At 50.5% G+C, this 13997-nt stretch overlaps 5 protein-coding genes across 5 annotated transcripts; 2 read left to right on the top strand and 3 right to left on the bottom strand.

Moving 5' to 3' along the window:
- Nucleotides 1-1255: 1255 nt before the first annotated feature.
- HER10_EVM0004684 (uncharacterized protein) lies at nt 1256-2489 on the bottom strand (the record flags this gene model as incomplete). The annotated part of the gene is made up of 5 exons (XM_035474320.1): nt 1256-1375; nt 1427-1459; nt 1665-1887; nt 1925-2051; nt 2114-2489. 5 exons carry the CDS (start codon nt 2487-2489, stop codon nt 1256-1258), a joined length of 879 nt encoding a protein of 292 aa, XP_035333942.1.
- Nucleotides 2490-2819: 330 nt separating this feature from the next.
- HER10_EVM0010973 (uncharacterized protein) lies at nt 2820-4088 on the top strand (the record flags this gene model as incomplete). The annotated part of the gene is made up of 1 exon (XM_035480417.1): nt 2820-4088. The coding sequence occupies one exon, from the start codon at nt 2820-2822 to the stop codon at nt 4086-4088; it is 1269 nt and encodes a 422-aa protein (XP_035334382.1).
- Nucleotides 4089-8568: 4480 nt separating this feature from the next.
- HER10_EVM0006013 (hydroxymethylglutaryl-CoA synthase) lies at nt 8569-10203 on the top strand (the record flags this gene model as incomplete). The annotated part of the gene is made up of 5 exons (XM_035475611.1): nt 8569-8625; nt 8687-8789; nt 8880-9820; nt 9877-10008; nt 10066-10203. 5 exons carry the CDS (start codon nt 8569-8571, stop codon nt 10201-10203), a joined length of 1371 nt encoding a protein of 456 aa, XP_035334022.1.
- An 8-nt stretch (nt 10204-10211) lies between these two features.
- Nucleotides 10212-11096, bottom strand: HER10_EVM0009538 (2OG-Fe(II)oxygenase). Its single transcript, XM_035479024.1, has one exon. The coding sequence runs from the start codon at nt 11031-11033 to the stop codon at nt 10323-10325; it is 711 nt and encodes a 236-aa protein (XP_035334268.1). The 5' UTR covers nt 11034-11096; the 3' UTR covers nt 10212-10322.
- Nucleotides 11097-11755: 659 nt separating this feature from the next.
- HER10_EVM0006056 (uncharacterized protein) lies at nt 11756-13740 on the bottom strand. The gene has a single exon (XM_035475653.1). The coding sequence runs from the start codon at nt 13209-13211 to the stop codon at nt 12372-12374; it is 840 nt and encodes a 279-aa protein (XP_035334024.1). The 5' UTR covers nt 13212-13740; the 3' UTR covers nt 11756-12371.
- Between the last annotated feature and the right edge of the window lie 257 nt (nt 13741-13997).

Raw genomic sequence — 13997 nt, 5'->3', positions numbered from 1 at the left:
GCTTTGGTTATCAATTCTAGGAAACTACCACGTCAAAGGGATCTTTACAAGAGCCGAAGAAAGATCTGCAAGGATAATCCGTCTCTTCAGCGAAGTTTGAGCCAAAGATGTAGATCCATCTTATCTACTAACTTCAGCCGGTCTACGAGCATTGCGGCTGCATGTCTCTATCTTAGATATGGAATCAAGCCCGGACATCTAGAACGACTAAAGAAAATTACCAACGCGAGAGTCAAGGATCTCAAGTTCTAGTCTCACATAAATAGCTGGAAGATCAGCTCAAGCGAGCACATGGGATAAGCTTCGAACAACTTCGGAAGACCCTTTGTTATGGGAAGGCCCAGTGCTTTGGCCTCAATTTGCAGCCGACGAGTTACCTTGAATCTTTGGCTTCAGATCGATCATTAGAGTTACTGCGTCGACGGCGGTTTAGTTGCTAATGATGCAGCCCCAAATCGTAGGACCAGCTCAATCTAGCGTGATCCCCAAGCTTAACTCTTCTATTTCATCTGATTTCTTTCGAGTTACAAAATGCTGATGAAAGCCTGCTGATGAGAGGAGCCTAAATCAAAAGCTACAAGCAGTCCACGCTAATCTGGGTAGTGGGCATCGGATTGTCGCTCGCTTTAAGGTCATGCATTCCATCTTGCAATCTGAAGCTAGCACGAATACAAAGACCACCTACTTGAAACTATCTTGACTCTTCTGGAATGGTACTTATATAGAGTATTGGTAAAACAGAACTAGAAAGAGGGGCTGTACGTCTTAATTTGCTCATGAGTCCCATGCAAAAAGCAGAAGATAATGGTCTATTGCTTTTGAGCTATGGAAATTTGCAACCATACATGTACCCTCTAGGCTAGTGAGCACTCTATCATGGTAGTGATCGTGCGGAATTGGAAGAACCGGCTGATTCTCAGACCTGCTTTCCCAAGAATCAACTCCAGCTCTGGCACCGATCTTTCCCTCCCGCCGAAGAAGAACAAAGTGTTCCATGTCATCAAGTTGGCAAGGTCCGGAAGCCTTGACTGTTGGGGAGGTGTCAGAGTAGACGGGGCCGTATTCTGATTGCTGACAATGAATGGACTCGAATTCCAGATCTCGTTGATCACCATCCTCGAACCCGGAGTTCTTTTCATGGAGTTCGCAACGTTGGTAAGTATGTTGATAGCGTCTTCATCATCATACTCGCGCCTGAAACTTGTCAGTATGCCGTAGTGGAGCGGTATAAACGCAATTCAGAAACTCCTATGACTCACAGAACTCCCCTGAGGTACCATATGTCACCCTCTGCTGCGTTGTCTTCGAAGTAGTCCTGTACGACACATTCGACTTTCCCTTCGGCAGCCTTTTGCGCAATATCCTCTGGCAGGCTCTGTTTGGGACGTCAGTACCGGCTTACAGTCTTAGACCACGCGCAACTCACGGTCTTCAGGCTCTCGATGGCCGGCTGAAGGTCCTGAAAGGTCCAATGAAGCTCCGGATTATGCCTCATTATGTCGAATCCACTGTCACCTGGACCGCACCCAACATCAACAACTCGAGCTTTGGGATTCTCATGCCAGGGGTAGTCATTGAGAAGCGCTGGCCTAGTTGTCCTCTATAAAGAACGTGTTGATAAGCCAGAGACAGATTTAATGGCATGCATACCGGAGCACACTTACGTTTAGCCATGGTACAACACCCTTGATCACCTTAAGCGCAGCCCCGGAGTTCTCGGGATGACCAATATGCTCGAAAAATGTTTCGCCATTCTGTGCAACTGTGGAACAGAATGGAGCATCTGTGGCCAGATAAGAGTCTTTGGTCTTGGTGTCTGTCATATGCGACAGCAGACCTGCAGAGCTCCTCAAGCCCTCGTCCGCTCTTTGCTTGTTAGACCATTCACTGATAATGGACACCCAGGACTGTGATTGGAGCTTACAAGAGGGACAGAAATTGAGCAGCACTGCCTTCCTTTTCGAGAGTCTTACTATGCCGCGTATTGCTGAAAACACCTGGCTGCTTTTCTTGGTAGATATACTCAGTAGCCAAGGTTCTCAAGACCCTTCCTGGAATAATAATCAGTGGGATTTGGACGTTAGAAGCGGTGTAGTACAGGCTGCTTATGTACCTAGTTTCTGCTCATTGACATTTAGTCGGCTAGCTAAATCCTCAAGCTTCGCATCGCCCCCAAGATCTTTGATCACATCTGTGATACCAAGGGACACTGCCACATTAAGTGCACTCGTCCGCGCTGGCTGCAAACCCATCTCAAGCAGCTTGATGTGGTTGGGCGTAACCGCTGCATCGAGAGCGCGAACGTCAACGCGAATCTTTTCAATAGCCTCAAATGCTTGCCAAGAGATCAGATGTTCAGGGTCGTCGAACTTTGTAGAAGCTTCCGAGTCCCATACTTGGGGGATTCCTAGGTCGTGTTGTTGGACTTCATGTTCGAGAACAGCAACGTTGTCCCGCAAAGATTGAAGGAGGGTTTGAAGGAAGGACATGACGAATACGTAGGTTCTTTCGGCACCAAGTGAGACGATATGTTTGCAATAGCACGGAAGGTCAAACGTATTTTGAACAGGCCGACGACACCATCTATTGATGTACCCAAAGCCCTCCTATGCATGTGGAGGGGGCGAACCGATGCCTTGTGGGGTAGGTAGGCGGCCTACCCCACAAGCCATGTAAGTAGACGACTTTGGATGGCTCGTTTGAAGATGGTTTAAAGCAACATCGAAGGACCACTCTGAAAGTAAGTCGTTGTCAAATCCCAATCATTACTTGTTCTGAACCCCTTTTCATCAATACCAACTTTCCCCGAAATCCTTCTTATGTCTCGTCCCCTGAAAGTCACGATAGTCGGCGCAGGCCTTGGAGGTCTGGCATGCGGCATTGCGTGCCGTCGTCAAGGCTATGATGTCTTGGTAGTTGATCAACTGAAAGAATTCCTACGCCTTGGTGATAGTATCGGCTTTGGCTCGAACTCGGCAAGGCTTCTTTATCGTTGGGGAGTCGGGTCCAGAATGGAGCCAATTGCAAGTCAGAGTACCGAGATGCGCATCTATAACTTTGATTCTTCCGACAAAGTCCTCGGTATCGACGACCAAATTGGCAAGTCCGTAGATAATTATGGATGCCGCCAAATCATCGGTCACAGAGGCGACTTCCACCTCATCATGAAGGACTTCGCTCTCGAACAGGGCGTCAAAATCCGGCTTGGCGAGAGAGTCGAAGTCTACGATCCCAGTCAACCTAGCATAACCCTTTCCTCAGGAGAAGTAATTCAGTCAGATGTCGTCATCATCGCGGACGGCGTCAGGAGCAAGGGACGCACGACTGTGCTGGGTTATGAAGATAAACCTCAAGCAAGCGGGTACGCCATCTACCGATCGTTCATGAGCGGTGACCTCCTTCGCGACGACCCTTTGACCAGTAAATTCCTCAGAGACGGCGATTCAATCCGATTGTTCCTGGCTAAGGACTCTCACGGGTTCATTAGCACTCTGCAGGGTGGAAAAGAGATCAATGCGGTCTTGACTCACAAAGACGTTGGCGACGTCGCCGAGAGTTGGACTAAAGAGGCCACCAAAGATGATGTATTGGCATGCCTAGAAGGATGGGATCCTGCTGTCAGAAGGGTGTGGGAAAAGATGCCTTCAGTCATTGACTGGAAGCTCGTGTACCGCCCTTGCCTCGACAAATGGGTCGCAGACTCCGGGCTAGTTACTTTGATGGGGGATGCTGCACATCCCTTTCTACCCACTTCGACTCAAGGTGCTAGTCAAGCCATCGAAGACGGAGCCACCATAGCCAAATGTCTCTCAAAATGTGCAGGCAATATCCCCTTAGCCTTGCATACCTACTTCGAAATCCGACACGACTACGTTGCCGAAGCACAGGCGACTGGGATCAAGCAGAGAGAAATATGGCACAACTTGCATGATGAGGACAGCAAAGCTTTCAAGGAGGAATTCGACATCAACGCCACCATGATGCAGAATCTGTATCTTTGGAAAAACGATGCTGAGAAATTGGTCGATGAGAAGTGGGATGAGGTGTCGGAAATTGTCAAGCAAAGGCTTAGTGTTAACAGTGGTTGAAAGGCGCGGACATAGAGAGACTTTAGATAAATAGTCATTGCAAACAAGACCTTGTATCAAATGTTAAAAACACAGCACCTGCTATGATGATATGATATCATTTCAGATAACAGTCCATCTAAGATTCACTCATAGATTCAGTGAACTCGGAGAATCAACACTGCCAAATTCATTGTCAACAGACTTGGATTTCGACTTGACCCACGCAGAGGGATTAGGAATGGCTGGATTCCGGCTTAACCGTGCAAACACGCTGCTGCGAAGCCAAGACATTAGCGACAAGCACTTTCCCACGCTTCGTACAACATCAGAACAGCGGCCCTTGGGAAAGCGCCCCATCTACAAATACACCTGTTGAGTCAGGCCTGAATCAGCACCGCCTACCCCGGGTCCTAGCGTCTCGGATCCCCGCAAACTCCATGTCCGTTCCTTCAATTGCCGAAAGCGCTGAAGACAACTTCCATCTTTCTTGATTCGCCAGTAATATCCCTACTTGTTCTCACCGCATCTGGAAGAAGAGATGAGGACGACAGAAAAGACGGCAAAGAGGTTGTATCAGCGGACATGAGTCGACAACGAGACAACACCCGGTCATCTCCACGAGAGACGAAGAAGTCGACCTTTAGGCGGGGAGTCAGAAGCTGTGAGCACCCGTCCACCTCTCTTAATGACGTAAGAGCAGCTTTCTGACACACCCTGAATATGAAGCAAGTGAAGATGGCCAAGCACAGCCGGGGCGTCCGCGTCCACATACGTGCACCTATTGCCAGAAAACATTTATCAGGGCGGAGCATCTCATACGGCACGTTGCGTCACGTAAGTCTACTGTTCACCTGATCCATCGGATCTTTCAGCTGATCGAAATGGGTCAGATGAGAATCGAAAGCCTTTCAAATGTCTACCCTGCGGCGCTAGTTTCGGCAGGACAGATGTTCTACGTCGACATCAAAAGAAGTGCCCAGGGAAGCCTACTCAAGGTTTACCGACATCACAGCATGAAGAGGGCCAAACTCAGGCCTGTGAAGAACATGATTCTCGAAAGTCACTAGACGATATTTTGATGTAGGTTAGGAAGTTAATTTGAAGTCCTGGTCCTGGGTATTGACATCAAACTCTCAGGTTAGAAGGTAGCTGTCAACCAGTTGATCAGACTGAACCACAAAGAGAAGGTCTCAATGATGTGGAGAATTGTGGTGTGCCCACTGCAGGTGGTGTCATTAACAACCAAAGAGACGAGATCAGTACTGCAAATTTGGCTGTCCCTCAGTGTGGTAGATCTAGTGATGATCCCATCGTAGTTCGCCAATCAGGAGATGAAGATATAGCCGAGTCTGAGTTGAGCTCGCCTCAATCGGATGAAAACCAGAGTGCTACAATAAGCAAGGCCGATCTTGCTCTGGATACCACTATCGCCGCTCAGCAAGTTGACGAAACAGGTCGACTCAGCCAAGGAGCCTCTCTAGAAAACACCGACTCCACCACATCTGAGAACAATCGTGGCTCGGGGGCACAGCACGTCGATCTCCCCGACTTTCTGATGCTCGGAGACTCTTTCATATCTGAGATCCACCCAGACGATTTCGACTTGAGGGGCGTCACAGACTTGATGTTTGACTTCAATACCAACACCATCATCTCACCCCCTTCTGCAGATACATGCATTCTCTTAGATCCAAGTCGACGTGTAAGACCAGTCTCACTATTCTTCGACGCTCCCGAAAGCCTACCTCAGTACCAACCTTCCTATGACACACCTCATCTGATCAGATGCTCGGATGACGATGCCATTGCAGTCAACAACGCTTTTTCCAAGGCAAAGGGCACTACAATTAGTACTTCAGATTCAATCTGTCTCAGTCGCAATCAGATTTCACGTTGGATCAATGCGTACTTCGAACACTTTGATATACATACGCCCATAGTGCATCGGCCGACTTTCATCCTTTCAGCTACTCCAGGTAGGCAACATACACAGCAGGCAGCAAAGAGGCTTGACTAATTAGTTGCGACACTATCTTGCAGCATCTTTGCTTTTGGGCATGCTGGCCATCGGTGGCTGCATTGTATCAGAGCATGGTCCTGCTTCTAAGGCCTATGAAGCTTCCTGCCATCTCCTAGCTCAGGTGCGTAGCTCATCCTTTGTGTCTTTCGTCTCTCTGTGCTCGGTTCTCATACTTCCTCCAGTACGAGCAAGACCTCTTGCAGAGCTCTATCTCAGAGTTGTGGCCAATACAGACTGCTCTATTGTGTATTCAGTTTGGGGCCTTTTCAGCCAACCCCAGGTATGCGCGACAAGCGCAACGACAGTTCTCGCTTGTAACAGATGTAAGTGAGGCGTCCTTGGTCCACCCCTTGTACTGATGTCTTCAAGTTACTGCGCGCAGTAGAAGTTCAAGTTCGCGGAGTCCAGTCAGGTCAGGACCCTGATTGGAAGGACTGGATCTTTATAGAGACTTTAAGCAGGTCAGTGAGCTTATGGTCCTCTACTGATGTAATACGATATCTAACTCCCTGCATTTCTGTGTACAGACTCGCAAGCTGGACTTGCATTCTGAACGCAGCCATATCACTCCTCGATCCCGAATCAACATGTATCGCTGCGCCTCAGGTCACAGCGGAAATGATCGTCCCCTCAAACGACAGCCTCTGGCGAGCACCGTCAGCCGAAGAATGGGCACACAACAAAGAATGGCAGGTGTACAAGCCAGTCAATCTCGTCGAAACCTCGAGACGAGTTTTCACTGGCGAGTTCCCCGCGGTAGCCATGAGCTCATTCGGACTTCTCACGTTGATCGGGGCTCTCGTGGCGAACATTTGTGCCAGAGAACGGTACTCTCCTGAAATGGCACCCATCCTTGATCGTGAATATTGTGCAAAGATGGAGAGGAGCCTTCAAGCCTGGGAGACTCTATGGCGCAGTCACCCTCACGCTGAAGGTACGCAAAGCATGAAGAGCGATCCCATGATGACGGAGTGTCTGTGTCTGCTCAGCTCTGCGTATCACCATCTCTACATGGGTCAGGAGCTCCAGATCTTGAAGAGAATTGCGAAAGAACCTCAATGTCATCTGGCAGTTCCCAATCTTCCAATTGAAAGGAAGGTTCTTGTTGTCATCAAGTACGCTGCGACTTCTTGGTTGGCGGATACCGTGATAGGCATCGCTCATAGGCAGCGGAAGGCGGCATTCGAATTCGGTGGGCTTGGCCCAATGGTAGCATACGAGACTGGTAAGCATTCATGTTCCGGATCGTCATTTGAAGAGTTGAATAGCTGATGGGTGGCACGTTGTCCTTTTCCGCTTAGCGCTGATTATCTCGTGGTGGCTGAGTCTTCGGCAAAGTCTCACATCACCACCTTCTGTCTCTGTCCTAGAGGGAGAAACAGAAAGCTTGGGAGCCATCAATCATTTGTTTCAAGACATTCTGAAGGAACTAGATGAGCAGTGCATCTCGTTCGACGGAGACCGTTCGGATCTAGCTTCCCGAGCCCTGTTTCACTACCAAGTGTTGTTGGGGCAGTGGGTTTGGCCTTGTGAGTACTTTTGTTTCCCCTGTCTTTCTCGCTTATCCGTTTGCTAAGCCACGCTCGACGCGTAGACACGAATGCCATGAACCACGCCCTGCAAAACTTTGCATCTCGATTGTGCCAGGGAGAAGCCTAACATTTCGCGGTGTGACGGCACGGCTCTTATGGAAAGCTTGGCAAATGGGGTAGCAGTTCAATTCGTGGAGTCGCAGGAAGACTATGATGTGGGGTCGCGGATGCATCCATAGTGAAAGGCACCTTGGACTGCGGATTGGTCCGTCCGACAGGTTCCTGAGCAAAAGTTCCCAACGGTTTCCATAACCATCACAAACACCCTTGCTGAAACATGGCGTAAAATCCATGAAATACCAGATTCAGTTCACAAGCAATTTCGATGGATCGAAAAACGGAAACAATAAACGAATCAGCATCTTTGCTTGTCTCTCCATCCACCTGGGTTGGTCCGTAAGCGGACTGTCGAACGAACCTTGGATGGTAGAAACAGAAGGATCAAGCAACGGCTTCAGCTTGTCAGGGTACGCTAGGTACCGTGATGACAGAACAAGCTTATTTTTGCAAGAGAAGTCATCATTCTCCTTATCGAGAAGGCTGAACTGGGTGGTAGAGAAGGCTGTCGAACAAGACATTCAGCTGGTCATGGGGAAACAATCGGATGATATCGATCTCAACACTCCAGATCATCTCGTGGGCTGTGTTTCTAGCTTTCAGGTTACTGAATACGGGTCATGCCCAGCATCAAGCTCCTGTTAACATAGTCCAATCTGTGTATATATGGATTCTGCGACTTCAATGGTTTAAGTGCACGAGATTTAAGCTGACAAGTTTTGTTATCATATCACAATTATTTTTCATCTATTGAGTCTCATACTCTGGACATCTTCACTGTTCTACATCTTTACTCTCTGTTCAGAAACAAACATCTTCTGCATTCGCGATGGCATACCCTGAGAATGTTGGCATCAAAGCCATGGAAATCTACGTCCCTGGCCAGGTCCGCATCTCCTTCTTAAAATCCATATGTCATCTATCAGAGCTAATATCAATCACTCCAGTGCTTGGACCAGTCTCTCTTTGAACAGCACCAAGGCGTATCAGCGGGTAAATACACCATTGGCTTGGGCCTCAAATACATGAACTTCTGCAACGACCGTGAGGGTAAGTCATCGACCTTCCAGGATACTCTTACTTCGGCCGGGCTCTGAGTCTGGCGTCTTCCTCATCAGTGATGGCTACTGACCAGCTTAGATGCATCTTCCATGGCCCTCACTGCCATATCCTCGCTCATGCGAAAGTATGATATCGACCCCAACTCGATTGGTCGCCTCGAAGTTGGCACAGAGTCCTTGGTCGATAAAGCCAAGTCTGTCAAGACAGTGCTGACCCAGCTCTTCGAGCCTGCCGGAAACACCAGCCTAGAAGGCATCGACACCATCAACGCATGCTACGGCGGCACGAGCGCCTTGTTCAATGCCGTCAACTGGATCGAGTCTAGATCATGGGACGGCAGAAATGCTATCGTTGTTGCGTCCGACATTGCATTGTACAACGAGCCCGCCTCTCGTCCTACGGGCGGTGCCGGTTGTGTCGTCATGCTCGTAGGCCCCAATGCGCTGCTTTCGATGGAGCCGGCGCTCAAGGGAACCTTCATGACCCATGCCTACGACTTTTACAAGCCTGATCTCAAAGCAGAGTTCCCTCTGGTAAATGGACATGAGTCGCTTCGGTCGTACATGTCGGCGCTGGACGGTTGCTACCAACGTCTTCGTGAGAAGGTGGAAGCAGCTAACCAACGCACGAACGGCCTTGGGCCGAAAATTGATGATAACAACTTGCTGAACGTATTCGACTACATGGCATTCCACACCCCCAATTGCAAGATTGTGAGCAAGTCGTATGGACGACTGTTGTACAACGACTTCCGACTGGATAGCGATAAGAGTCGATGGGAGACTCTGTCGGAAGAGCTGCGCGGGCTCAGCTACGAGGAGTCTCTGAAGAGCAAGGAACTTGAAAAGATCTTTGTCACCCAGTCAAAGGATCTCTTCAAAGCGAGAGCTGAGCCATGCATTGCCGCCCCCACTTTATGCGGCAACATGTACACGGCTAGTCTGTACTGCTCTCTCATCAGCTTGATCAGCAACATCGATCTCAGAGACAGTGTCGGGAAGACTATCGGCATGTTCAGTGTAAGTCTTGTGATACTCATGTGCAAATATTATGCTGACAAGATACGCGGGATCAGTATGGCAGCGGTATCGCCAGCACTCTCTATGGGCTCAAGATTACGGGAGATCTTAGCGAGATGGTCCAAAAGATTGATCTCATGAAGCGTCTTGAGCAACGTGAGACTTGTACGCCTGAGCAGTATGAAGAGGTGAGAGTGAATCAAACCAAAGGATTTTGCAAGCCGCCACTAACCACCAATTCGCAGGCCTGCTCTCTCAGATTGAAGGCATATGGCGCCAAAAGCTATGAGCCTGCTGGAAGTATCGAAGCCATGGCTCCTGGAACGTACTACCTGGAGAGAGTTGATGATGCTTACCGCAGGTTTTACGCTGTGAAGCCATGAACCTCCGTCCATGGTACTCACAGCTCAAGTCCTGGGTCCCAATACGACTATAGTAGTAAATTGTCGTGAAGGAGGAGAACGCGGCTTAGAACATCAATATAGATAGAGTTCTAATCATTTCAAGAAGCCTTGGTTGCTATCTTCTCTTCCTCGCCCGCTACGACATCCTCGTCGCCTTTCTTCCAACGATACTCCTTCTCAATGCCTAGTTCTCTTTGCGCAGTGTCGCAGAGCTTTGCGTTCCCACAGCCGCATACGGCCGGCTCCCTGATCCACCGATACGTGATACTCCACCGATCTCCTCTCTTCCGCACCGTTCCATCAGGCAACATGTCCGTCTTCCGTTTCCTAATTCCGTGCTTCCAATGCAGTCTCGAGTCTCCCGACATCTGCAACATGCTTCTCGGCGTAAGATCTATTTCCACCATCCTTCCTTCCTCGCCTTCGTCTGGAGGTAAAGCAAACTGCATCATGACGGGCGACCCTAGCGACAGCGCATATAACTGATCATATGCGGAATGAGTATCGACATGGGGCGGGATGCCGGCGCCGGGTGGGTAATGCTGCAGGCAAATTTGATCCGGTGGTCTGCCCTCGCATGTGGGAAGCAACGGCTCCAGCCAGTCCGGAAAAGGGTTGAAGGGGATATTGGGGTCCACGCCGAATGTCTTATAGTCGAAGGTGTAGCCGTAGTGGAGAGACAGTCGCCCAGATCGGTCTGGCCAGGAAAGCTCGTTGCGAAAAATGTGTATTAACTTTTCCTCATGCTCGGATGATATGAAGCCATCTTGCCAGAAGATGCCCGAGGGCTGAATTGGTAGTTCATTCATTACGAAAGCTGTAGCGCCATGCAAAGCTTTCCGTCGTGGCAGTGGTGATGAGTAAGAGTTGTGGAATAACACCGATGGATGAGATGATGTTGAACCAAATTTGACTCAGCGGCAAAAGTCGCTCGGTGTGGCACCACCACGGAACTGAAGTGGGGCACTTGCGGGAAACCGTAGCGGCTACGGACGGGAAAGAGAAGACTCATTCTAAGATCTCCAGCTATAGGAATCTCACTCATATCCCTTACAACAGCCACAAGAACAGTCCTAGACGTGAGTTCGATGATGAGTTAAAATTCGGTAATAATAAGATACGTCTCACAGGACCCGCCAATAACACTGTCATGGGGGTGGCCATAGTCCGTCGCTGAGACTCAGAATGTGGAAGGAAACCTCAGTGGTCACAACCACTCCAGCTGCCGTCGATGAGAGCCTCAATGTATGCAGATAAAATTCTTGGCAAGGAACACGCTTCTCGGTAGGTAAAAAGCTGCATGTGACTGCGAATATGAGGGGTGGGGTTGTTTTCTTTGCTGTTGGGGGCGGCGGGGTACACAGAACGGAATGTAAAGCACTCAAGAAGCATGCCGTATGCCTTGTATACATCAACATAAGGTCTATGGACTTGATAACCCTACTGGTATGAGAGGCTGCTTCCGGCTTGTCATCAGATTTGAGAGACGCCCAAATAAATTACTCAGGTGATGATGATAGCGAATCGATCGGGTCGTACAAGCGTTGCCGACATCCCATGTCGTGGATGAAACGGTTCTGAAGCTTGATCCCCAGCTGTGCCTCGCTAGACGCGGCAAGCCCACTGCTAATCAAATTTGAGACGAATGACGGGATGAACGATACACACACACTGAGCACAGATGGGGAGGCAAGCTTAAGTAGGTTTTAGAGGATGAGTTTTTTTGATGTCGCATTAAGCAGCAGACACTAGGTATATGTGTGGGTAGGTAGGGGGACTAGATTTATGTAACCGTTCCGTTGAACAAGGCGTCCCTTTAAACCAACCGTCTTGTTCGTTAACGCTTTTTCCCATATCCCGAGAAATCTGCACAAATGTCCAAAGCAGAAGAAGCTGGTGGTGGGCACGAGGGGCAATGGCAAATAGGCCGCACCATCCAAAATATGTGCCCCGAAAGAAAAGAGGTATCCCATGCGCCGTCAAGAAGCTCTGAAGATTAAGGAAAACATCCATTACTGGGCTTCGTCATCGTGGCGAGGTTTTTTTGCGTGGGTTTTGTGTGAGATGACCCCCTTTCCCCGACGAAAAACTCACCCCAGGCAAGGGAAGAAGACTGGACCAGGCGGAAAGAAAAGGATGAGCCTTTCTTACGCGGTGAACTTGTCGCCGAGGGTGACGTCCAGGTGGCCCTTGTAGTAGCCCTTGCAGCCGACGCCATCCTCAGCCTCCATGCCGGGCATGTAAGCACCCTCGTTGGTGCCGTCAGACTTGACCCAGGAGCAGGTCTTGCCGTTGGCGGCGACCTTCATGCCGTAGTAAGGCATGCTCTGGGAGCCGGCAACGAGGACGGAGGCGTCGGCACCAGAGTTGCCGCCGTTGGGGGTGGAGCCCCAGTCGAACTCGAGCCAGGTACCAGCGAACTGGCCGATGGGGGTCTTGGGGACCGTGGTGCCGGAGCCGCAGGCGCATGAGCCCTGGGAGTCGGCGTCGAAGGCGACGTTCTTGGACTGACCCTCCTTGACGGTGAAAGTAATTGCGGCGAACCAGCAGCCGTCGATCAGGCCCTTGGGGCCGATCTTGTTGAAGCACGAGCAAGAGTAGTCGGCATCGCTCGCGGTGAAGGTGGTGGTGTAGTTGTAGAGGGAGACGCTGGCGTCGTTGACGATCTGCATGTTGCAGCCCCAGTTGTCCGCGCTGCCGGTGTTGCCAGAGTAGGCGATCTCGGCGATGGTGGCGCGCTTGCTGTTGGAGCCGCTGCAGAAGGGGGTGTAGACACCGCCGGTGGAAGCGGCGGAGGTAGCGGCGGGGGCGGCAGAGGTGGAAGAGGGAGTCGTGGAGGGGAGGATGTTCTTGATGAAGGTCAGGTCGCGCTCCTCGACGGCGTCAGCGCTGCGGCGCTCGTGGAACTTCTGGTGGTTGTGGGCAGAAGGGTGGGCAGACACGCCGGCGAAGGCGGCCGCGAGGACGACGGCAGAGGTGAAGTGCATCTTGAACTATCGGGAGATCGTGGAGAGATTCGTAAAACTCGTTGGTGGTTAAGAGTGCTAAAAGTTGTGCTTTTGTTTGCTAGACCCGTCCGGAAAGGAGTGACAGCGGGTTATCAAGATAACTCGCGGATTTGGACGATGGTTTGAAGAGAGAGTGGTGGTGTCAAAAAACCAGGAACCGGGATGTGCCAGAAAAGGGAGGGAGATGAGAGCCATTTTGAAGGGATGGAAACAATCTCATTCGAAGCGCCCTTCTGCGAGGCGTGTTAGCAAGAGACATTGTCAAACTGGGGGAACTTGGTGTGGTGACAGGGGCGTCGTCACCAAGACATCGCGTTCTGCTCTATCATCCACCATCAACAGCCCATCACAACCCGTCAACAACCCTGCTTAGCCAGGAACAGACACCAAAACGGGTAAAGGTCCAGAAGTGATGACCGAGAGGGCTAGGCGATGTGGAGAGGGGCATCGCTGGTTCCAGGGCCAGACAGGCCGGGCCAGGAACAATCTCTGTTTCTCTCGCTGCTTGCCAGCTTGGCTTTGCCAACTCAGGCACACGCACACACACACAGACACACACACCTCCCTCTTGACGTGTGGGAACCAGGAACCAGTAGGGAGACATGGGTAAGTCGGATGGTGGAGGGAGATGGATCCTGGATGGATCATGGTGCACCGCCGGCGCCAGGGCAGGATTGGACGGTGATGCGGGAAAAGGGGGTGGGGAAGGTAATTTCACCGCACGCCAATTCCAAAAGGGCCACGGCCAGCCAAAGCTTGGTCCCA

This window comes from Colletotrichum scovillei, assembly GCF_011075155.1.
Source record: "Colletotrichum scovillei strain TJNH1 chromosome Unknown Contig00005, whole genome shotgun sequence".
Lineage (NCBI taxonomy): Eukaryota > Fungi > Ascomycota > Sordariomycetes > Glomerellales > Glomerellaceae > Colletotrichum > Colletotrichum scovillei.
Note: the sequence above shows the minus strand (reverse complement) of the source record. Positions and strands in the feature narration are given on the sequence as shown.